This window comes from Sturnira hondurensis, unplaced genomic scaffold (genome assembly GCF_014824575.4).
Source record: "Sturnira hondurensis isolate 20B ecotype Veracruz unplaced genomic scaffold, ASM1482457v3 Scaffold0000022, whole genome shotgun sequence".
NCBI classification, from domain to species: Eukaryota; Metazoa; Chordata; class Mammalia; order Chiroptera; family Phyllostomidae; genus Sturnira; species Sturnira hondurensis.
Window position 1 is genome coordinate 1,983,393 of NW_028072653.1, and position 24,900 is coordinate 2,008,292.

The following is a 24,900-nucleotide window of genomic DNA, read 5'->3' on the forward strand; positions in this document are numbered from 1 at the left end:
AAACAGAAATATTACCACAAAGGATAAAGTTATTCACATCTTTACAAATTTCCTTTTAGACTGAATTATTTTAGCTCCAGACCAGGAAAACCTTAGGAGGCAACAACAAATGACTATAAACTAGCTACAATATAGTTACTACTAATCTTAAAAAATGAAGCCCAGCCCTGGCCAGGTGCGTCAGCTGGTTGAAGTGTCAACCAGAACACCCAAAGGCTTCAGGGTCAATTCCTGGGCAGGGCACATACCTAGGCTGCCGGTGCCGTCAGGGTGGGCAACCAATCGCTGTTTCTCTCTCCCACTCTAAAGTCAATAAACATATCCTCAGGTGAGGATTAAAAAAGAGTAAAAGTGAAAAACAAAAAAAATGATTCCCTAGTTTTGGGAAGAGTAATCTGCTTTTAAAATGTGTGCAAACTCTAGATAAAGTGCCATAAAATTGAAGAAATAAAGGTTAAGACTTAACTGTTGAGATGAAGACAGTCTTGAGAGAGAGCGAGCACGGGCAAGTGAACTGAGGCCTCTTTCTTTACCACTAACATGAAATTGGAAATACAGCCTTAATCTGCACTTAATGTGCTACCTCTTCGTTCTTCTGTTTCTTCAGTGTGGAAAGGAATACATTTACCATAGGACTTCTGGGAGCTTTATTAAAGTCATGAGCAGACACTGACTTTTCCATCTACAATCATCGGCAAGAAGCTGGAAAGAATTTATCATCAGCTGTGTTTATCATGGGTGACCGTCTGTGGCGAGTTACTACTGTCCAAGGAAAGAGGCCATGGGGTCATCTGGCCTCTGCCGCTTCATTCTATAGGCCTCCATTTCCTCCTCTGTGGGTTCCCGAGCTTCATATATGCTATTGTAAGGCCGCTTCCTCTCATCAACCTGCATGAGCTCCTTGACATGAAGAAGGCGGGCCTCCTCTGCATTCAGTGCCTATGGTGAGAGGAAACACGTGAGTGCCATGGTTCTACATCAGTTCCTTTTGTTCCAAAGTGGCAGAATACCACAAGACTCCACTGAATATAAACTGCTATATCAAAAACCTAGACTACGCCCTGGCTGTGTGGCTCAGTGCTGGCCTGCGAACCAAAGGGTCACTGGTTCGATTCCCAGGAAGGGCACATGCCTGGGTTGTGGGCCAGGTCCCCACTTGGGGATGTGCAAGAGGCAACCACACATTGATGTTTCTCTCCCTTTCTTTTTCCTTCCCTTCCCCTCCCTCTAAAAATAAACAAACAAAACCTTAAAAAACCAAACAAAACAACCCCCCTCACCCCATCCCCAGACTACCTGACAGAGCTTGGGAGTCAGCCCTTCCACCTTCAAGCTGCAACTAATCACTATTTGGCTCATATGATGATTGTCATAGAGCCCAAATCGTTCTATGATATTTTCAATGTTAAAGAATTTTTAGCCCTGGCTGGTGTAGCTCAGTGGATTGAGCGTGGGCCTGCGAGCCATACGATTGCGGTTCGATTCCAAGTCAGGGCACATGCCTGGGTTGCAGGCCAGTTCCCAGCAGGGGACTCATGAGAAGCAACCATACATTGATATTTCTCTCCTTCTCTCCTTCCCTTCCTCTCTAAAGATAAATAAATAAAATATTTTTTTAAAAAAAGAATTTTTACTTAAGAGGGTAGAAGGGGGGATAAATGGTAACAAAATGAGACTTGACTTTGGATAGCTACCACACAATACAATACACAGATAATGTATTAGAGAATTGTATACTTGAAACCTATATAATTTTGTTAACCAATGTCACCCCGATAAATTAAATAAAAATTTAAAAAACAAGAGTGAACTAGATGTTGGGTGGTTATGATGCATCAATGCAGGTTCGCGAGTCTTAAAAATGTACCCCAATGGTGGGCATGTTGGTAAGATGGAAAGCTATAAATGAGATTTTATAGAGAACAGTTGTACCCTTCTCCCAATTTTGCTTGGACTTAAACTGCTCTAGTAAAATAAAGGGGTTTTAATGTAAAAATGGTTTTTTTTACTTAATAGCAAAAATTGAATGACATTCATTTCACTGACAGAAGCCCACACGTGATGCTTCTGGTGGAGACTGTAATTCTGAATTTTCCCAAGGACTTGAGACTTATAGATTATTGAGCTAGAAGGCCATTCTTTCCAGGAAACATGTCAATCATGCTAAAATTACAGCTTTTACAAAGCATGTTTCGCCTGTACATTAGTCATATTTGTCAAATATTTGATAAAGGAGGCAATACCAAGACACACAAAATCTCCACTCACATTCTTGACCTAATACAAGGTGACGTGAGCAAATCACCCAGAACGGGAACTCACTTCATGTTTAAAATGAGCTTGAACGTGGTACTAGATAATTTATTTCCTAAGGTCCTTTACCGATAAAGAATACTTTTGGTCATTTTCATTATTTACATTGCACAAAGTACCTTTTTCAGTTTTTCATGCTTCTTTTCTTCATCATCACTATCTGAACTGCTCTTTCGATGCTTCTTCTTCTTCTTCTTTTTCTTCTTCTTCTCCTCTTTTAGTTTTTCCTGATGCATCTGACAGAGAGAATTAAAACAGCGTTATTAAGCAAAAACAAAGTTTTAGTGGAAGTTTTAAAGTCCTCTTTCAGGTATTTGAAACTTCAGGACTTACCTCCATGAGGGTTTGGGGTTTTTTCACGGATTCTTCTCCAGCTACATCATCTACAATACATTCCTCTGAATTCTGTGGGAAAACATATGCAACTGGGCTTCACTATCATAGTTACCAATTATACAAGAAAAAGTTAGAATGTGAAGCATGAGGGTATGTTTCATACAGACTTTGACTTAATGCCCTGGCTGTTCTACAGCTGAGAACTGGAGGACAATTACTCACAGTGATCTCTTTCCCAGCTTCTCCAGTGCAATAGGAATACTTGATAAAAGAGTGACAGCATTTGTATCCCCATCGGCCTTCTTTCCAGTAAGATCCCCAGATATGCTGTAAAGAGAGAAAGAGAAAAAGACGTTATGTAAAATGGAACCTGCGCCCAGGCCGGTGTGGCCCAGTGAACTGAGCACTGGCCTGCCATCCAAAAGGTCACTGGTTTGATTCCCAGCAGGGGCACATGCCTGGGTTGCGGGCCAGATCGCTGGTTGGGGGTGTGCGAGAGGCAACCCATGTATATATTGCACATCAATGTTTCTCTCACTCTTTCTCCCTCCTTTCCCCTCTAAAAGTAAATAAATAAAATCTTTAAAAAAATAATAAAAGAACACACCCTTAAAAAAAGAACCCAAACAAGAGACTGTCATATACTGTTAACAGGAGTATAAAATATAGCCTTGTAAAGGTAACATGGGAGGAAAATTACAAGGATTCCAGAGCTAGTTAACAAGCAAAGGTTGTCCTAACCTCAGTGTGGGAAGCAGGCTTTATGGTGCAGTGGTTTTATATTCTTCCCATGACGTATTTAAAATTTTAGGACGTGTGACTTCTCTTGGAAAATTAAGGACGATGACATTCTGGGCCCATATTCCTGCTTTGCAAGAATTAGCTACTGATGAACAGTGAACACGCTTAGTAGACAGGGTTTGTGTTCTCTGCTTTGTTCAATGTGCCTGGCTCACCTCACTCACATATGTTTCTTGCCTGACTCCCACAGGTAGTTAAATTTTTAATTTAACTTAGAAATACAACTGTAGTTTGGGTGTTTTAGAAGTCTAGCAAGTGATGTTATATGCTTTATGACGTGATGCAACACGAAGCACTCTACATCACTTGTGAAGTGTTCTTGTCAAAACACTTAACTAATAAAACCTTTAAGTGTGAATTCCTGTTTTTAGGAAATACAAGAAATAGAGGGAAAGTTACTTATATGACTGGAAACCAGTCAACTGTAGAATGGGACAATTTACAAGGTAACTGGCCTAATCTGTTAAATAGTCACTGTTGTGAAAAAGGAGAGATACACTCTAGAAAAAAAGAACATAACAACCAAAATAAACTTTGCTTGGATTCTGACTCAAGAAACAAACAAACAAACAAACAAAAAACCCTCCAAAGAGCTATTTAAAAGCCTTTTGGAGTACACTTTGGCAAATGTGAGTAAGGCCAAAAGATTAGATAATATTAAGGCGCTAATGTCAATTTTCTGAATCGCTACTGTAGCTATGAAAAAGACTATCTCTAATTTTAAGAGATACCCAAAATATTCACCCAATATTTATGGGTGAAATGTTATAATACCTGTAATTTCCAAGTGTTTCAGTCAAAGCATATATAGGAACATGTGAACAGACTAGTATTCTTTTACTTTTTTTTTTTGATTTTGGAAAAATTCACAAAACAAACTTAAAATGTAAAAAAAAATCACCCCCAAACCAAAATGCACAAGGAGGATTCAGTAGTGAAGCTGTAACATAAAGATACGGCCCAAGCGGGATGCCCACAAGGACAGGAAACCGGTCTGGGGCAGCGCATACCGTGTGGTTGTGGATCTTCACATCCTCCTCATACTTGGAGCAGGCCACAGCCCGCTCCTGGCCTTTGATGACTGTCCCATGTCTCGAATACTCCACATAGTCTTCCGTCTGAGCTAAAAGCAGCTCAGCTGGAGGGGCATCCAAATGTTCTTGGCCACCATACTAAAAGGACATTGAACATTATTAAATATATTTTATGATAAAGATTTGCATTCAACTGCTTACTGAAGGGTTTATTTCCAATCATAAAGATTAAAGGAATATTCTTTATGGGCCCTGTTATGCAAAACACAGTGAAGCAAATGCCACCAAATTTTCATAGACAAAAACAAGATGTCTCAGTTGCTATTTATCTGCTGGATATGGCCATACGTTCCTCTATCCTGTACACACGCCCATCTGCCATGACTTTGATGCTCCTGCCCTGAAGAGACCGAGTCTGTTTCTCCACTCCTTGAATCCAGGCGTGGCCATGCCAATTGTTGTGGCCTATGGGAAGCCTGCACATGGGATGCACACAAAGGCCTGGAAAGCACTCGTGCACTGGGACACACGTTTTGCTTCTCCCTCTGGTGTCCTGAGAACGCCATGGAAGGAAGCTGGACTCAGGATGACAGCCCAGGAGGGGTAGAGAGGAACTGTTCAGATAAGGCTCTCTTCGGACAACCTGCTTGCCAACTGTTGAGAGACCAGAGTGAGGCCATCCAAGACCATCCAGCCACAGATGAGCAGGCCCAGACCAACAGAGAATGAGAAGAAATAAGTGTTCATTTTAAGTTGTGAAGTTTTGGGTTGGTGTGTTTGCTACCAAAGCTCAGGGATATAGCTATACTAATACCATCTGCCAGGTGATTAAGTCAATGGAAAGAAAGGAACTATTCCTGATGAATTAAAAAGGACTCTCTTTGGATAGTATTTCAAGTGTGGATCAAATGCTTATTAAGTAGTGCCTTTTCTTTAAGAAACGTTCTTTAGCATTTTTGTCAAAATTACCTTTTCCAGGATGCTCTCTTTCTGCTGTTCTTTGAAGTCTTCTTTTTTGACTTTGAAGGACTTATACAGCAGTTCCAGTTTGGTAGGATCGGCCTGCAGATGCACTTCGGATCCCTTGTCATAGGCTTCCCATGCAAACACTAGTGCAATTCAAAGCAGTCAGTTGTCAGCTATACGGCGTTTTAAATGCCCCCAAATGTCCTATGAGCTGGTATGAAATGCCTTGACAATACAGCAAACACTTACACTGTGTCTGAGCCATAGAAATGGTATCCCCTGTGTATCTAACGAAGTTATCTCCTGCATAGCTCACTCTGCAAATACAAATTGAGAAAAAAAAACTATTTCAGAGATTGATTTAAGAAATGTTAATTCTTTCTGACCCAACCACAGATGATATTCATTTTAATGTAGATTCAATTTTACAATTAAAAGCAAACCCCCTCACCTCTCCATCTCGAAATCTGTACATTTAACCTGATACTTACTCATCCGGATTCTTCCCTGCATTGGCATAGGGATTCTCCCTCATCGCTCTCGTTTTGGGATCATAGTAAGCAGAATTTGGATCTAAATTCCGCAAATACTAGAATAGAAAAATGTTTAAAAACTCTATTACTGTTTAATTCCAACAAAAAAATTTCAGCAGACTAGAAGTCGATCACAATCAATTCTGTGTGTGAATGAATTCTGGGGCACAGATGGAGAAAAAACCAGAATGATACCTAATTTTGGAATGACTGACTATATTACTCGTATAATGCCCAGACATCAGAAGAGTGGGTACATTTCAGGCTGGGAAGACAAATATTTCTGAAATGTGTACATTAAATTGTTCAGGCTCACTTTTGCAATATCTTCACGAATTCTAAGATTCCGAACAGTAATCCGTCTCTTAGAGTCAAAGTTTTGTCCAGGCATGTCAATATCATCTGCATATTTATCTTCATCCTCATCTTCGCTATTATGATCTTTTTCCTGAATGAAGGAAAGAAAAAAATAGTAAAAAAAAGCAGAATAGTATTTAGTTGTTTTCCTTTCATTTCCCTTTAACCATACCCTTATTCACTTGTGTTCTTTAAAGCTGTTATTACTAATTATATTAGCAATAATTATATTATTATACTAGCCATCAGAAATTGAAAAGTTAAACATATACCCAGATAGGGCAAATATTCATTACCATTTGAGAATTTGGTTCCTCTTCTCCCCACTGGTGTTTTGGAGAACTCTGCATCATGACAGAAGGAAAAAAATTGTTATTTTATTCTACTAAATCAATTTATTATTTAACACTTAAAAAAAGGTTAAGATAGCCCTGGCTGGTGCAGCTGAGTGGACTGAGCATTAGCCTGTGAACTGAGAGGACACTGGTTCGATTCCCAGTCAGGGTGCATGCCTGGGTTGGGGCCAGGTCCCTGCTGGGAGCATATAAAAGGGAACTAATTGATGTATGTTTCTCTCTCACATCAATGTTTCTCTCCTTCTCTTTCTCCTTCCCTCTCCTTCTTTCTCAAAAATAAATAAAATCTTTTAAAAAAAGAGGGGTGGGCAAAAGGGGGAAACAACATTCATTATGTTTCTACTTGTTTGTATTTACTTAAGAAACTCTGAAAGAATCTACAAGAAAAATATAAAAGGTTATGGGGGGATGAGGGTTAGAGACAGGGTGATGGAGACAGGTGAGAGACTTTTTGCTGCGCATCTTACATTGTTTAGAGCTTTCAACCATGTGAATTTATGTAAAAGTAAATAAGTTTGTATTTAATGACAGAGAAGACAAGCCATCATTGCACTATATATTGTTTCATCGAAGGAGGTGATACATGAGTATATAAAAATAACTCCACATAAATAACGTTATTATTATAGTTACACACATATACAACACTGTGTGGGATATGGTGTGGGACCTAGAAAGACCTACTTCAAAATGTTAGTAGTTAACAAAGGGAGTATATATTCTTTTAACTTTTAAATTTTTATTTCACTAAATATGTATGACTTTCAAAATCAGAAATATTAAAAAAAATGTCTGGGAGTCTCAAGCTGCTAGTTTGACAAAGGACGTGTGTACTGCTCCACGACAGCCGAATCTCTGTAACAGAGACTGCTCTGCCACATGTAGTAAACCTTAACATCCCAGTTTTCAAGTGGCAAAAGTGATCAGTGCTCTACACACATTTAAAGATGCTCACTCGGAAAATTATACTCTTTTAATGGCAAACAGAGAATATGTTAGACTAAAAGAAATAGGCCATTTTTCCTTTTCCAAAGTTGGTAAAAATAATAACAATAGCTACTAATCCAGCTACTATGTGATATGTATGCTAAGCCCCCTGGGGGCAGCCTACTTTAGGGATAATAAACTGAGGCTCAGAGAGGCAAATGAATTCTTCTAGGACCACCTGGCTAGACAGGTGGCAGAGGTGGATTTTAGCCTGTTAGCTTGTGCTAATAATTTTAGTGCTAAAATTTATACGCTAAAATGTTGGCTTGTAGGACAGCTTACCTCACCAAATACCTCTCTCAAGAAATTTAAACCATTTCCATTTCTTGCTAATGAAAAACATTCTATGATGAACATCTTTGTGTACAATAATTTTTACGAATACTAGATAATTCTTTAGCATGGAGAATCTGCTAATTTAATTCCAGAAAAGGTATACAAATAAATTATGGCAATATTCTTTCCAAAATGATTACATCAATTTATATTTGCCCAAATACTACAGAAGTGTCAGTTTTAGTCTTCTCCCTCAATAGCAGAAGATACATAAAATAAATTCTTCTTTCAATTTTCATTTACTAAGATATGAAAATTTGTTATTGATCATTTTCATTACTTACAGCCTGTTCCACTAATTTTCCCGAGGCTAATTCTTCTTGGAGTTTTTGGGCTTTCAGTGTTCGTTTTGCCTAACCAAAAAACGAAACAAAACATTTGCAATTTACTTACAATATTCAGATGAACAGTTAATTTTTGTAACACATTTAAGAGGAATAAGTCTATTGTTTTCAGAAAAGGTCGGTGGACAAGGTCATCTCTTTGCAATTTCCTGGAGCTCTAGACCTATGCTCTGTAAGGAACAGCAGTTACAAACTCCTGTTTGATCCAGGGATGAATGGAAACTGAGCCCGAGAGCACCTGGGATAAACTGCAGAGAGCAAGCCTGTCTAAAACAGGCGGTCACCTGACTGCAGATGACTGACTCTTGTCAGGCAGGCCCAGTAATACCATATATTTCACTGCTCAGAAGAAGATAAAATTTAGACTATGTAAAATCTCATGATTTTTAAATGTTAACTCCTGCTTAGAGAAATAAAAAAGCAGTGTGACTATGTCAGGCAGGCCCAGTAATACCATATAGTTCACTGCTCAGAAGAAGATAAAATTTAGACTATGTAAAATCTCATGATTTTTAAATGTTAACTCCTGCTTAGAGAAATAAAAAAGCAGTGTGACTACGGTTTTAAATAGGGGTGAGTAGGTGAAAACATAACAGAAAAAAACTGAGGTCGAATTAAAGTAAAACTCCATTTTCTGAAACAAGCTTCCTGGTCCCCTTCTGCCACCCTCAAATGCTCTGAGACAATTGTAAACTAAGCCCACGGGCAACATACAGTCTGGGAACTAATTTCATAACCTTAGAAAGCCAAACACTCTGGACACTATAATCTGTTCTCACACTTCCAAAATTTTCTGCAACCTAAGTCAGGGAGTAAAGGACCACATGAGAATCAAATAAGAAGAAATTGCTGTCACAGTTTATGCTCATTATTCAATTAGGCTTACATAAAAATGCCACCATTTTTAAACTCCTTGAGGACTCAAAAAATAAGAGTTGCTAAGTTAGAGAGAGAGCAAACTGTACATTCGTTAAGAACACCAGGAACGCAGGAATTTTGCTCACCAGATCGACTTTGGCATATTCTTCTACAATTTTCATGTGTTCTTCCGGGTTGTAGCCATTCCACCGATCCCTCTTCCCGTCGTAGTCAAATGTCAGCTGAGGCTGCATGTGTTCGTCTGGAGCTATATTCACCCCTGTAAACTTTGCTCCAACACGCCTAGGTCTCTGGAAAACAGGGTAAGATTGAACCTTTCCCCGAGTACCTGCAGCCCAGAGGAAAATTTTGTAGGATGTTTACAGAGCAGGTGTGGACATACCATGGGACTTTACAGTCTATTTTATAGATTTACCAGTTAGTAGTCTTCCAGCAGAAAAATTTAAAGATGCTGAATTAAGATTACGTTCATGCAAACTAATTTTTGTTTAACTGGTGGCTAAGAACAGGTAGCTTCAGAAAAAAGAATAGGTGAGGAGTGAAGAAGGAAGGGCAAGGGCGCTGACCACAGTTTCCTCAGCCCCCGAAGGGCACGTACCTCGAAGCAGTCCTTCTTTTTGTGTGTCATGGCCCCGCAATTTTCACACGCTCCCTTGCGGTACTTGGTAGCTATGGAATTCTGTACGTGAATACAAAGAAAATGTGTGATTTATCTGAGTAAGTTGGAAATAATACTGGCTCTCATTATGTTGTCTAAAAAAGTGATTTATTAGTTAAAAGGATAACCAGTGAGAGTCTCTACACTTTTATAAAGGAGAAAGTTAAAGGACTTCAGCAATATAAAATTTATAAAGCAAAACACAGGAGCTAATGTCATGTGGATTGTGAATTTTAATACCAGATAAAAAGTTATGCAATCCACTTCTCCTTTATATAGTGTATTACAGGTCAGTACATTAAGTTTTTAAGTAAAATCTCCATTTACACACGCGAGGTACAGGGTGCCCACGCACCTCCTTCACGCCCCTCTTGTACCACTCTCCCGATGAGCTGTACTGCCTCTGTTTTTCGGGCTGTGGTCTCTGGTGCTTTAAAGTAGGTCTTTTGGATGGATCAATATACCATGGTACTGAAGAAATATACTGAGGAATATGAGGGTTGATGTCTCTGTAATAAAATAAAAAATATTTTAAGAATAAAGTTAAAACAGGAATTGATATTACAATTACTAACAGCAGCCTATACAGAATCTGAGAATAGAGATACTGCAGTCGGGGGGGGGGAGGATATGCTTGATATCTCTGTATAATATAATTTTTTAAAAAGTTGTTTAAAGTAGAGTGAGAAAATTGCTCCCAAAGACACTAATAGTAATATAACTGAAGGAGGAAGAGAGATGTATTTTAATGAGATAAATCTTGTATCAGACCAAGGGGTAAACAGTAATGTCTTTGAGTTGATTAAAATAATGGATTAAGTGTATTATTTAGACATGTGGAGGTAACAGCCAGAAAAACTTAAAAATATAAAGATTTATAAGTAGTCAACTCCTGTAGTGGGACGGGGAGTAGGAAGGTTTGAAAGGGACTATAGTGTTGTTCATTGTAAGTCTTTCAATATTATTTGATTACTAAACCGTACACATACGAGCTTGATAAAGCAAATAAAACAAACATGTTGTAAATGTAAAAATAACTTTTTGTCAAAGAATGAGGAATTGATAAAGTAGACATGAATTTGAATTTTGAACGGATAATGCAAAAAATTACTTACTTTCCTTCTTCATCAACTTCTGCAGGAGCATTACCCAGTTTTCGCTGTTCTTCTAGCTCCTTCTTCTTTCTCCAGTCCTCTCTGGTCATCTTCTTTGGTTCCTCCAAACTCATTTCTTTGGACCCCGACAAAGGGGCAGCATTAGCTGTATCCACAGCGGTAGCCGACATTGTTATCTGGCCTCCTCTGTGAAAAGGGAGAAATCTGTATCAGTGTAAATAGGCCTTCACAAGTTCATCTATCAAAATTACCTTCTAATGACACATACTGTGGGTAACAAACACTGTCTCATATGTTCCTATTCTTTCAATGTATCTGAGAGGAAAGGTTCTCTTTCCCCTAAATAAAAGTCTCTACTATTGTAGGTACTCCCTCAATTCTAATTTACAAATGAAGAGACATACATATGTATTTAAAATTTCTTAAGATTATCTCATATGTTTCCAAATTCTTCTGTATGTAAAGGTTAAACTTTCCTACCACACTAACCCTTAATGAGTAAACAGGGTCTGATCTGTGTTACACGTAATGACTGAATGCCTTAAGAGTTATATCTATTTATTACCTCTATTTGATAATCAGCTACTTCCCTCTTTAATCTCTAATTTAGCTTCCAACCCTTACCATTGCGAAAAGTTACCACTAAGTTATCGGTGGACATTCTTTTCAGTACTATTCCCTCTCTGTGCTATATTCTTACCCCTTGGCTTAGGGGGCCCTGTATTCTTCTGATTTTTCTTGTACTCCTCTCACTGCTCCTCTTGTCTCCTTTGCAGGTTTACTCATTTCTTTCTTTTTTTTTAAAAAATATTTTATTTATTTATCTTTAGAGGGGAAGGGAAGTAGAGAAGGAGAGAAATATCAATGTATGGTTGCCTCTCGTGAGTCCCCTGCCAGGAACTGGCCTGCAACCCAGGCATGTGCCCTGACTGGGAATCGAACAGCGATCGTGTGGTTCGCAGGCCCGCGCTCAATCCACTGAGCTACACCAGCCAGGGCTACCCATTTCTGCATAGTTAGTTAATTTTGGATTCTACAAGGCTCAGTCCTATAGCCTCTTTCATCACCCTGAACACCACTAGAAGGACAAGCCCATCCATTTCCACGACTTTAGTAGCCACAGTTCACCATTGTGGGCTCCAATTTATTTTTCTATTCCAGACCTTTTATCTGAGCATCTGATACATACAATTGCTTACTTCACAGCATCTCCACTTTCATGCCTCAGAGACACCTAACCTCAACAAATTTCAATTCAAACTCATGATCTCCTCTACGAAATCTATACTCTCCCTCCAGTTTCCTCTCTTAATGAAAAACACCATCATTCATCCCTTTACTTAAGGGTTCCAGCTAATCCCCACATCTGTCTCATCACTAAAAATTATGGGCACCTTCTGAATACCACTCATATTCATGTAACCCTCTTCTCAACGCTACTACCTTAGTGTTGCTCCTTTTTCCAACTACACGCCATTTTAAATAGTCCAGCAGCCATATTCCGACAATACAAAGAAACAGGTAAAATTACTTTTGCAATACTTTAACCCAGTATTTCCAGCATATTAGGTCGCCACAAAAACACAGAAACTTTAAAAATCTGATAGTGATGTTACACTTGCTCAGACTAGCCACATTTCAAGTGCTTAAGAGACCCAAGTAAATAACAGCTATCGCCTTGGGCAGGGGAGCGCCAACGACATAATTTTTACTTTAAAAACCAATAAAGACACAGTCCTGGTTTGACTGGGCCTAAGTACAATACCACGTGTACAGTTTAGACGGCGGATTCCTTCTCAGTGCTCGTTCCCTGTTCCCTCCTCAACCTGGTGCTCCTCACCCTTCTGACGGTATATCTTAAGAATTAAGAAGTCCGGCCTATTTTCCGGGGTTCTCGAGCCTAACATTCCTCTCCTTGTACACGACCCGCCGGCGCCACCCCTCTGCACTGTCCCACCTCCCTCACCTCCCCCACCTCCCGCACCATCCCCGCTCTCGCTCGCCTCACTACTCTCCCCATCCAAGTTCTCAAAATAATTCCTCACCTAGTCCCGTCGCAGGGGACCCCAAAGCCACTAGACGGACGGAAACAAAGCCAGTACGTCAATGTTTACTTCCTGTATTCAGCACTTTCCGGCAGCCACCGCGGGGTACATGCGCACTGACAACTCTTTGGGTCCCAAGATCCCGAGACGTCAGTCTCGCGAGATTTCGAGTTTTTGCTACTTGTCTGGCTTTCTCAAGTCGATATTCTGTAAAACCTGAATTTGTTCATATTACGTCCCACTACCCAACGTTAAAAACCTCCAAAGCAACGCCGTCCAAGAGAAACATAATGCCAGCCGTAGGGGTCATTTAAAATATTACAGTGGCCATATTATGACAATAGAAACAGGTAAGATTACTTTTGCAATATTTTATTTAACCCAGGTATATCCAGGATATTAATTCGCTATAAGAAAAAAGTAAACTAAGTCTTTAAAGTCTGATATGGATGTCACGTGCTCAGACTTGCCATATTTCAAGTGCTTAAGACCCACAAGCAGCTAATAGCTGTCATGCTGGGTAGGGCTGCTCCAGTGACATACTTTTTACTTTAAAAACCACTGACGTCACAGTTCTGGCCTGATTTAGCCTAAATACGAAGTCTGAGGATAAGGATGGCGGCTTCCTTCGAGGTACCCGTTCCCCGTTCCCTCCTCAACCTGGCGTTCATTTCGCCTATGAGGTTGTACCTAAGAATTAGAAACTTGCAGCCCATTTTCCGGGGCTCTCCAGCTTCACCTCTCTCACCTATAACTCTCTACCTCCTACCTTGTTTGCTGCCGCCTACCCCCAACCTGGATTTTATTGCAGTTGCAACCAATCCCAGAAATATAATTGAATCACCCAGTGTGGGATTTTCTAATCAAGCATATCAAGGAAAGAGGACTTGCACCTCTGTTAATTTAAGAAAACAGATTTATTTGGGCCCATCTGAAGACATTGTGTGAGAACAGAGTTCGGGGATGTTTATATAAGCAGGAGGGCAAAGAAAAATGCTGCCGTGCATCAGCTGTTTTAGTTAGTTACATATATTCTAGGGTTAGTAGGTTTACATCAGGTGAAGAAAATATACAGATAAGGTAAGGTCATCAAGCACCTGGATTCCGAGTCATGGGAAGGGTTCTCAAAGCAATTGTTTTTACACATTTTTATGATGTAGAAAGAACAGGCACTGACTGCTTTCTATAATCGTTTATCTTTTTAATTGGAGCCATTGGAAAATATATGTGGCTAGTTCCAGGGAAGTCTTGGTGAGGAATTTACTGTGTTGCCTTGGTTACTGATCAAGTTCCAGCAGCAGCTTAGACACACTTTCCCTTCTCAAGTCCCAGTATGGTTACCTGTCATATGGGCGCTTTTCATCCGTTACCCCCAAGGAAAGAAGAATATATCTGCTTGATAAGACCTTCCCCTTTTTCCTCCAGTGATCTCTGCAAAAGATGTCCTGCCCCCCCCCAAATTCTTTTTTCTCTTTTTTCAGTATCTCCCTTGCCCCATCCTTCTTCCTATATAAACCTTTTGAACGCTGGTGTAATTGTTAGGTGGGATGCTGCCCGATTCATGAATCATTAAATAAAGCCAATTAGAGCTTCACATTTAACTCAGCTGAATTTTCATTCTTACTCCCACCTATTCCGGTCATTTAAAAAATTATCAAAATAACATGTATTCCTTTTAAGATGTAAAAGTGAAAATAGGTAACATTTTTGCCTCAATAAGATAGCTCATTTAAATATCATCTATTTTTTTCTTATCAAAAACTTGCAGCCCTGGCTGCTGGTGTAGCTCAGTGGATTGAGTGTGGGGACTGGGAACCAAACAACCGTGGTTTGATTCCCAGTCAGGGCACATGCCTGGGTTGTAGGCCAGTTCCTAGCAGGAGACCCACGAGAGGCAACCGTACATTGATATTTCTCTTCTTCTCTCCTTCCCTTCCCCTCTAAAGATAAATAAACAAAGTCTAAAAAAAAAAAAGAATTTGCAGTGCCTAGAGTTTAGGAATGTAAATATTAATTTTGATTCTACAGGGCAATAGTTAAAGGAATAAAGTGTCAGAGAATAGCCTGAAAGTGAGTAGTCTATGAATAAAAACCCACACTTGGTTTTTATCATCTTAAGACAATTACTGAAATTTGCTTGGAAATACTGAGGTGTACTGAGTTCAAACCACCAGGCACAAGCCAGAGAGCTCCTCTCTGGGAGAATTCATAGAATGTGCTGGACAAGAGGGAAGCATCTCTTGTAAGGTTTGGGTTCCTCCCCGGAGGATTGATTCTGAGGAGGATTTAAGGAGGCAGTTCTGGATGGGCTGCTGACTGTAGATCAGGATTAGGATACATTGGGGTTGATAAGGATCTGCGTGCCCTTGTGAAGGGAGGGTGGTGTAACAACTGGGTGTCCCACTAATTGTTCGGGATGCTTCAGACCTAATGAAGTAGGTCTGAAGCATCATTAATAAGAAAACCGTAATCACTCAATGAGGAGGTGATTATGGCATTTTCAGTTACTGAATGACCTTGGGAGACGGGGCTTCCTGTTGTAAGGGGAAGACATACCCCTAGGGAGATACAAACCTTGCAGCCCCAAACCTTAGGAGGTAGAAGATCCCCACTTGGAAGTTGTAGAGATCTGTTGTACAGATTTGGTTTCAAGAATGAACACTTTTGTGTGCCGATGATATAATATGGAGCTAAGACATGTAGAAGGTGATACAAGGAAAAAATAAGGGGAGGGGTGGGGATTAAAAGAAAAAGGACTGGGAAGAGGTAATGAAGATATGCATGGTTATTTTGTTCTCTTTTCTTCACTTTCTTGAGTTAGGATCCTTTCTTTTCGATGCATTAAGCAGCATTCAGTAATTGTTTACTGAATGAATCATTCAATCAGTTTTGGTCCTGAAATGCCAGGGAAGAAGGGTCAGTGATCTTCCATATTTTGAGAACCATGTCTGTGCCAGTCCCTATTAAATGATAGACTTTTAAAGGAAGCCTGAATTATGTATTCATTAGGGTCATCATCTTGTTCCTAAACCAGATTCTTGTTGCCATACTAGAAACAGCATCCTACCCTGAAATGTTGAGGAAAGGCCTTCAGTTAGGGGTTAATCTGTCCATTTTTAATTATAATCATGATAGAATGGCTCAAATATTGATGTTTGATCTACCTGTACTTACATTTTTTCTTAATTTTTCATTCTGCTCTGCTAGTGTCCTTTAAACCTAATATGGGTCGTTTCCCCCACCTGACTGTGTGTTTTTTCAGCTGTAATGTATCCATTTTTCCTCAGTAATTTTCCTGAGGACTACCATGCCTTTACTCCAGGATGCCTCTTCGTTTTTATTTCATGTGGTCTATTTACTCTCTGCACGAAGAGTTGATTAGTTGAAGACTTTAGGAAAACAGTTCTGTTACCAATTACTTTTTTAAAAAGATTTTATTTATCTTTAGAGGGGAAGGGAAGGAGAGAAGGAGAGAAATATCAATGTATGGTTGCCTCTCGTGAGTCCCCTGCTGGGAACTGGCCTGCAACCCAGGCACATGCCCCGACTGGGAATCGAACCGCCATCGTGTGGTTGGCAGGCCCATGCTCAATCCACTGAGTTACACCAGCCAGGCTGCCAATTACTTTTTGAACCTTACAATCATTTCATTTAAGAACGTTTTAGCCCCTCAAGTGTCATAGGAAACAACAAAACTGTATCCTGATATCATAATCATCATCATAATTATTTGCAATTTTAGACTATATTCACTCCTCTTCTACCTGTGTGGGGAGCAAGTTAAAAAAAACCCTGAAAGTTAATTTTTAAGGTGTCAGGAGGTTTGATTTTTTCCCCCCTTCCTCTCAAGAAACAAGTTATAAAAGCTAGGCCCTAGATTATATAGCTCGGGAGGGCGGGCGCAGGAGGAGGCGGGGACTTTCGGGGCGGAACCCAAGGAGTTTAGGTTCCTCCCATTGGTTCTTTCGGGGGAGCCTCCCTCCCATTCCGGTACCGCCTTCTGGGCGGATGAGCCAATAGGGATGTGAGTTATCGTTCAAACGCCGGGCCGGGCGGAGCGCGACAGCAAGAGGCTGGGCCGTGGGTAATTTGGTGCTGATCCTAAAGTGGGTGACTCGAGAAATTGCGAGTAGCTGGGCAGGAAGGGGGGGTTCTGGCGAGGAAAGGGGGGTTCTGGCGTATTGAGGGCTGGGGGCAGGAGGCCGGGGACTGGGAGCCGGTATCTGGGGGCTGCGTGTGGCGGCCGGGTGTGTGGGGTGCGGCGCCGAGGGCCCGAGACGCGGGGTGGGGGTGGGGGTGGGGGTGGGGGTGGGGGTGGGTGGGTCAGGGTCGGGATTTGGAGGCGGTGGGGCTAGGACCGCGTGCCCAGGGCTTGGGCTTTCCGAGTCGTCCGTAGGGCCGAGTGCGTCGAAACCCCCGACCGTTCGGTTCTAATGAGTACCAGTGTCTCTGCTGGCTCCAAACCGCCAACTCTTCGGGAATTTAGCGTCAGACACATCCTTCAAAAGTTAAGAGCTGGATTAAGTGTCCGTTGACACAAGCTCGGGCTTCTCTCTGCTTAATGTAAAGTTCGGTTTGTGCTACACCTTGGATTCTGTGGTCTTTTCCAACCCCCAGGTTCCAATATTTTACACCCCTAGTTAATACAGAATGGCTACTGTGATCTTTGTGGATAAGGAAAACGGAGAACCGGGCACCCGTGTTACTCCTAAGGACCGGCTGAAGCTGGGGTCCCGGCCTTGTAAGTATACAGTTTGCAATCAGGTACACAGGTATTGTGGATCAATTGCAGTTGTGCCCTGGAGTCTAGGGAGGCATTTAGTGTACTTTCCGTAGGCAGTTGGAGTCAAGTTTGCGGAATACTGGCATACATCCTTTTATTGCACTTCGCAGATTTTTTTTTTTTTTTTTTTACAAATTAAGGGCAAGACGAAGCAGCAGAAAGATTGTGACTCCCTTTGTACTTGCTTTGGTCCGCAACTGAACCAGCAGTATCTCTGAGGTGTACCTCTACTGCTATTACAACGTGCTTGTTATGAGTCTTTTGCATGTTCAGTCTTTGAGATTGACAGTTGCCATGCCATGGTCAAAAATGGGGGTTGAGTTTGTCCTGAGAATTAGGCGAAGTAGATACACAGCCCTCAAGTTGCACAGATGTGAATTGCCCAAATCTTNGGCAGTTGGAGTCAAGCTTGCGGAATACTGGCATACATCCTTTTATTGCACTTCGCAGATTTTTTTTTTTTTTTTTTTTTTTTTTTTTTTTTTTTTACAAATTAAGGGCAAGACGAAGCAGCAGAAAGATTGTGACTCGCTTTGTACTTGCTTTGGTCCGCAACTGAACCAGCAGTATCTCTGAGGTGTACCTCTACTGCTATTACAACGTGCTTGTTATGAGTCTTTTGCATGTTCAGTCTTTGAGATTGACAGTTGCCATGCCATGGTCAAAAATGGGGGTTGAGTTTGTCCTGAGAATTAGGCGAAGTAGATACACAGCCCTCAAGTTGCACAGATGTGTATTGCCCAAATCTTATAGTACTTTTTTTCTTTTTTAAAGCAGTAAAAGCTTTAGATGGGAGATCTCGGGTTTCAACAACACATGTTGGCAAAATGTTTGATGCTCCACCAGCCTTACCTAAAGCCCCCAGAAAGGCTTTGGGAACTGTCAACAGGACCTCAGAAAAGTCAGTAAAGAGCAATGGACCCCTCAAGCAGAAACAGACAGCCTTCCCTGCTAAAAAGGTAAGTATTGTCTATAACGACACTAAGTTTAAACGCTTCAGCACTCTGACTCTTAAAATGATATTCTATCTGGCTTTCTTCCCAGTGAGGAGGGCAAATACAGGCTAGCAAACATATTGGCAGAAGAGAATCATACTGTTTTTGCAAACTTCCTCTGTACCTGGAGATCAGAAGCCTCTGAAGCAGCTGGTGGATATTTTTGCCTCACCTGCCCTTAATGTCTTGAAGCAGATTGGTTGGGAGCACAGGCTTACCTCAGAGATAGTGAGGGTTGTGTTCCAGGCCACAGGCCACCATAAAACAAGTAGTGCCATAAAGCGAGTCCTTTGTTGGAGGGTCTTGCTTTCAGTTTATTAAAAAAAATAAATAAATAAAAAACGATGATGTGTCGTAAAGTGAATGTGATAAAATGAAATATGTCTGTATCTACTTACACATTAGGAAGTGTTTTGCATATAATAGCTCAGGTGCTGCCATCCTTCACCCCACCTCCCAGAGCAAACAGCAACACGGTTAGGGGATAATTTGTTAGCACGGCCGCCTCTGGGTTTGTGTCCTAGCTGGTGAGCTAGTGCTGCAGGTCTGTGCATCCCAGGCTGACAAAGATGACCTGGGCATGTGGATTAACACTTTATTTGAATGATTGTTTTGTTTAATGTGTATTAAGAAAAAACAAAGTAACATTGAAGGAAACGTATGGAAAAAAATCATACTTCCAAAAGCCAAAAATGACATTTAGTATTAGCTTGTGTTCTGGCTGACTCAGGGTCCTTTCCTCCTCTCTTAGGCTGAGTGAGTTAATTACCTCTGCTCCGCATTCTGGATGGCTTAGGCTGATGGGAACTAATACTGACATTTCAGACTTAACTTTTGAGCCTCGATACTAGAATTGCTTGTTGAATTGTATTCGTATATAATCACAGAACTAAGGATGAAGAAAAATTAAAAAAAGAAGTAAGAATCATGATTCTTAAAAGTCAGCATGAAATTGAAAAAGTTTAAAATGCAGTGAAGCCTTCACATCTTTTTTTTTTTTAATTCATTTTAAGGAATGAGAGGAAGAAAGAGAGAGAAACATTGATTTATTGTTCCACTTATTTATGCATTCACTGGTGCCCTGACTAGGGATCAAACCTGCAACCTTGGTGTATCAGGGCGACGCTCTAACCAACTGAGCTACCTGACCAGGGCAGCCTTCACGTGTCTTGAAGGAGTCCTCTCACTGACTCATCCTTTCTTGGCTTGTTCTAGGTGACTGAGAAGACTGTTAAAGGCAAAAGCTCTGCTCCTGTCTCAGAGGACACCTATCCAGAAATAGAGAAGTTCTTTCCCTTCAATCCTCTAGGTAGAGTCCTTTGGTGTTACAGAAATGCCTACACCTTAAATGTCTCTTAGAATCCGATTCAGCTATAACTTGCTATGGATACGAATATGACACATGACCCAAAACTGTAACGAGACTGTCTGAATCTGGGCTGCTTTGAACAGATACGCTTGTTAGTAGGTTTATTTGTGAGGCATCATCTTAGGTCAGAAGGGGAATTGGAGCAGCGATGTGGAGAACCTCTTCCCTCCCGGGGGGAGGAGATGTGTTCATTAATCTTGAACAAGTCAGTCTATAGCGGACAGCCTTAGTAAGCCTGTTAGAAAGTGGGTTTTATGGCAAACTAAACAGTGCCTGAAAACTTCACATAGCCAGTGAAAACATGAATATTTTTTTTATTCCATCAACCTGCTACATGTATCTGAAATGTTTTTATTATAGAACCAGGTTTTTTGGCTTTAATTTACTCGCATTTGAGGAGAGGCTACTGTACGCCAGACTGCACCCTGTTTGCTCATGATTTGGAGGCTCTGAATTTGTCCAGTTCTCAGCAAGTCATCTCATGGTGAGGGTGAGCAAGCAGCAAAACAGGGCCCGTTAGGGGAAATTGGACTTAGCCTGGAACAGCAGGGAAGCTTTCACAACGTGACACAAAGTGGAGTCTTGAAAGCTCTAAGGAGACAGGTGGGTGAAGAAGGGCATGGTTAAGGCCAGAGCGTTGTACCTAGAAGCGTGTGCAAAGACCCTGAGGTAGGACCAAGGACTGGTGTGGTTCTGGGGAACCGAAAGCGGAGTGAAGGATGATACTGGTGAAGCAGGGGGGCAGAGCAAGCAGGGCCTTCTAGCTTTCTCAGCTGGATTTTTCGCTCTTTCACCCAAAGGGCATTTGGCCATTGTACTAGTACACAACCTGGCTGTCTGTGGCTTTTCTCCATGGCAGACAGTTCCACAGTTAGTATTCTGGAAGTTACAGTGTTGTGAGTTTGTGAGTATGCCCAGTGAGTGAACTTTAGGAACGTTGTGTGATGACACTCTGAGAGCCTCCGAGCGAATGATTACTCTTCAGACATTGAGGGAATGAGGTAGGTTTAGCCCAGGAAGGAGGGCTCCGGTGTGCTGTGTTTCAGGAAAAAGGCATGGCCGAGTTGTCCTTTGAAATAGGAGCGTAAATTACTGAAGCTGCCTCCTGCTTCCCCCATGCTGTCTAACTGCAACTATTTGAAACCGCCAACCCTCATCAGAAACACAGTGGGTGTGTTTTGAATTGGGGGGTGTGTATGCCCAAGGCAGAGCATCTTTGATAATTGGCCATTTGTAGTTTAACTTCGATTTGGATCTTTGTTTTCCTTTGATAATGTGACTCTTTGTAAGAGATCTTCGTGGATACAGGAAACTAGCCCTCTTACGTTGCAGACTTGTTTCCTCCTGGGTCTTTTAGTCTGTTTCTGGTTTCCTTCATAATTCCGTGGTTTTAAATTAAGTAGTCACTGTCGTTCAGTTCCGTTTTGACTTCTGGGTTTTACCAGGCTTCAAAAGGATCAGACAAATTCCCAGTATGTAGGCTTCAGAGAACTTCCACGCTTGTTGGTATATCTGGACAATGCTTTAACCCATTGAGCAGCCTGGCCAGGGCCCTCTTTGTTCTTATCTTTTGAGAAAATGGTTAACCTCCTTGCAAAGAGGAAAGATTCAATATTTAAATCCTACTTTGTTACTGTCAAGAAAAACCAGTTTTAAATAACACAGACAGTGGTTCTCAAATTTTTGTTTAATCACTCTTAAAAATTAAGGAGGACCCCAATTGTGTGTTTTTATATTTCCCATATTAGAAATTAAAGTGGAGATATTTAGAATGATTAATTGGTTAGAAAAATAATCAACCTATTGTGTTAATATAAATAACTTTAAAAAATATAAAATAACTTTTCCAAAACAAAAAAAGCTTATTGAAAAGATTGGCATGGCTTTATATTTTTGGAAATGTGCTTTATTTGGCTCACTCTAAGACAGCTGGCTTCTCCTCCGATGTCTGCATTCGACTGAATGCATCTGTTTCGGTTAAAGTGCATGAAGAAAGTCTGGCCTCACGCAGATGTCTCGTTCGGAAAGGGGGAAGCGTTTAGTAGTCTTTTCCGACAAGGGTGGTTCTCTTTGACACGACACTAGAATTCGGTCAGTGGCTGTTTCTGACCACACAGTGGGGAATCTGAATCCATACCTCTGGACGTTTTGTGCTCTGGCAGTGAAATGACTCGGTCTTCTTTGCACTCCACATGTGTTTTATCCTGTCATCACACATTGGTCATTGAGGAATATTGGTTTCTTGAAAAAAGTAGATTAACCACATGTTGAAATGCTTCATTATGCCGTATCAAAAGCAGTTCTTTAATCACCGATCTTATCAGAAAAGTCTGAAGTATGAAGCTGTCAAACTAATGATTGCAGATAAGTTTTCCAAAGTTCTAGTTTTTTTCTTGGAATTGTGAATTTTATCATTGGCAACAAACACTGTTTTCCCAGAAGGGATAGACTTCTTTCTTCCCTCTGAGAAAATGGGCAGCCAACACCTGACTCTGAGTAAGCACAGTTTGTCTTTCAGTTCTTGCAACTAAATGGCATTCGGAAAAAGGCCTCTAGTTTAGCTTGCAAGTCAAGCAATTGCCCAAACCCTTTTTCTCTGAGATCACCATCATACTTTAGTATATAGCAGAGTGCTTTCTGGCATGCTTATTTTCTTACCATACAGAATATTACAGAGATATATCCTCAAAGATCGAGAGCTTAAAAAAATGAATACTTTTTACTGTACGTGAAACTGGCATTTTTCTACTGCAGATGAGTGGTAGGGAGGAATGTAGCGTACCGCCCCTTGCCGCTGTCCATGCTAAGGCACACTGCTTTCCCCACCGTTGCTTTTGTGCCATTGCTGAGCATGCCAGCACAGTGGGAAACGGTGTTCATGGTACTACAGGAACGGCTTTGACCTCGTGGACCCGCTGCCTGGGGCTCGGGCTCCCGGGAGTCCGCCGACCAGACTGAGAACTGCTGCCCTGACAAAATCCTTTCTGTGCGTGGCAGACTTCGAGAGTTTTGACCTGCCCGAAGAGCACCAGATCGCCCAGCTGCCCTTGAACGGAGTGCCTCTCATGATCCTCGAGGAGGAGAGGAACCTCGAAAGGCTGTTGCACCTCGGCCCCCCTTCCCCTCTGAAGATGCCCTCTCCACCGTGGGCGTCCGGTAAGTGCACAGGGCCCTTGGGGTAGGGCCCCGAGCAGTCAGCGCCAGGGCACTTGCATCACCGTGGGGGCAGCTGTGTGAGAGGGTCGCCTGCCAGTGAGTTCTGTCCTGCAAACTGCAGGATGAGGTTTCAGAACAGTAAAAGCTGTTCTCAGTTGGTAGCTCAATTAGCTCCAAATGCCCAGACGAAATGAGGTCATTCTGGAGTCCGGACAGCCTTAGGTGGAGCGAAACGAGATGGAACTTAGCATGTAGCTTCGTAGGTTCTAAGTTGAGGTGTAATAAACTTGCTTGCAGTGGAAATTCCAAGTCACATCCGGAGCTTGTACAGGAACGAGGTGTCTGTACAACAGCACGGAATGACAGAGCCTTACTGTGCGGTGTTGGAGGTCTCGGTTCAAAGTGGTGCTGAGAGGCCCTCATCAGGGTGTTCTCTTTGTCCCGAGGAGACAACTTCCACTCTTTCATGATTTAAAGTTTGTAGTTTACATGAGTGGTATTGTTGACCCTTACTGGTGTGGGGGTGGGGCAGGGGTTCATTAGACAAGGGAAAAACGACTGATGATTAAAAATGTCAGCCAACATCTGTGTGGAGATGGGCAGTGAATGAGGATTTGCAGACACTGAATAAGAATCCTCTTTTCTAGATGCGCTGCAGTCTCCCTCAAGCATTCTGTCGACTCTGGGTGTGGAATTGCCGCCGGTGTGCTGTGACATGGAGATTTAGTTTTAGTGCTTTCCAGTTCGTGTGTGCGTATTAATCATTTGTGTTAATAAAGCAATGCCTTGACAGACTCTTAATATTGTGGTTGGTATTTGTAATTTGCTTCAAACAATATAAGAACTAGTATCATTAGAAGTGTTAATAGATAAGAACCTGTAATCTGACAGTAGAAGTTTGTCTGCTTTGAAAAATATACCGTAACCCCCTCTGGTTTGTTTTAACAGCCTGTGTCCGGGGCTGCCACTCATCTCCCTGAGACCCGCCCCCGCAGTGTGTGCTTGGCGGCTTTGTCGGGGCCGCCGGCTGGTGGTGGTTGGTAGATCTCTTGAGTAGAAGAGAGATCTTCAACTTCAAGTTCACTAAGCATCTGTTGCTCGGCATTCTTCATTGCTCGGCATTCTTCTTCGCTCGGCATTCTTCTTCGCTCGGCATTCTTCTTCGCTCGGCATTCTTCTTCGCTCGGCATTCTTCTTCGCTCGGCATTCTTCTTTGCTCGGCATTCTTCTTTGCTCGGCATTCTTCATTGCTGGTCCTGTTTCGTTTCCAGTGACTTTAATACCCGGCATTCAGTGGTCAGAATTGGAGAAGCTCTGTGTCTCCTAAGAACTCCACTCCCTTGGGATCCTCAGTTGGGTTCTTTGCAGACTGCAGCAGGCAATTCACTTGTGGGAAGATCTCCTCTTGAGTTCTGACCCGTCTATAGATTCGTGCCTCCGCCCCTGCAATTAGAATGCAGGACAGTTGCATCACACCCCCCCAGCTACCTCCCTCTTTCTGTCTCCATGGAGCAGGGGTCTGCAAGCCACCCCTGAG

The 24,900-nt window shown here is 41.7% G+C and overlaps 2 protein-coding genes across 7 annotated transcripts; one reads left to right on the forward strand and one right to left on the reverse strand.

Annotated features, from left to right (window-relative positions):
- Positions 1-364: 364 nt before the first annotated feature.
- SLU7 (spliceosome associated SLU7) lies at positions 365-13,168 on the reverse strand. Its single transcript, XM_037069208.1, has 16 exons — positions 13,061-13,168; positions 11,016-11,201; positions 10,256-10,409; positions 9,841-9,921; positions 9,368-9,532; positions 8,304-8,372; positions 6,637-6,684; positions 6,300-6,431; positions 5,942-6,039; positions 5,700-5,767; positions 5,454-5,593; positions 4,461-4,622; positions 2,872-2,976; positions 2,647-2,718; positions 2,433-2,549; positions 365-939 (listed from the first exon to the last, which is right to left on the reverse strand). The coding sequence occupies exons 2-16, from the start codon at positions 11,183-11,185 to the stop codon at positions 760-762; spliced, it is 1,761 nt and encodes a 586-aa protein (XP_036925103.1). The 5' UTR covers positions 11,186-11,201; positions 13,061-13,168; the 3' UTR covers positions 365-759.
- Positions 13,169-13,255: 87 nt separating this feature from the next.
- On the forward strand, positions 13,256-24,164 carry PTTG1 (PTTG1 regulator of sister chromatid separation, securin). Of its 6 annotated transcripts, none has more exons than XM_037029693.1 (6): positions 13,256-13,410; positions 17,678-17,801; positions 18,618-18,802; positions 20,054-20,147; positions 23,205-23,363; positions 24,011-24,164. In XM_037029693.1, exons 2-6 carry the CDS (start codon positions 17,711-17,713, stop codon positions 24,088-24,090), a joined length of 609 nt encoding a protein of 202 aa, XP_036885588.1. In that variant the 5' UTR covers positions 13,256-13,410; positions 17,678-17,710; the 3' UTR covers positions 24,091-24,164. The 6 variants fall into 6 exon arrangements, with proteins under 6 accessions (XP_036885588.1, XP_036884844.1, XP_036883418.1 ...); XM_037028949.1 differs by having other exon boundaries at positions 17,701-17,801; XM_037027523.1 differs by lacking the exon at positions 13,256-13,410 and adding an exon at positions 17,101-17,166 and having other exon boundaries at positions 17,701-17,801.
- The last annotated feature ends 736 nt before the right edge of the window (positions 24,165-24,900 follow it).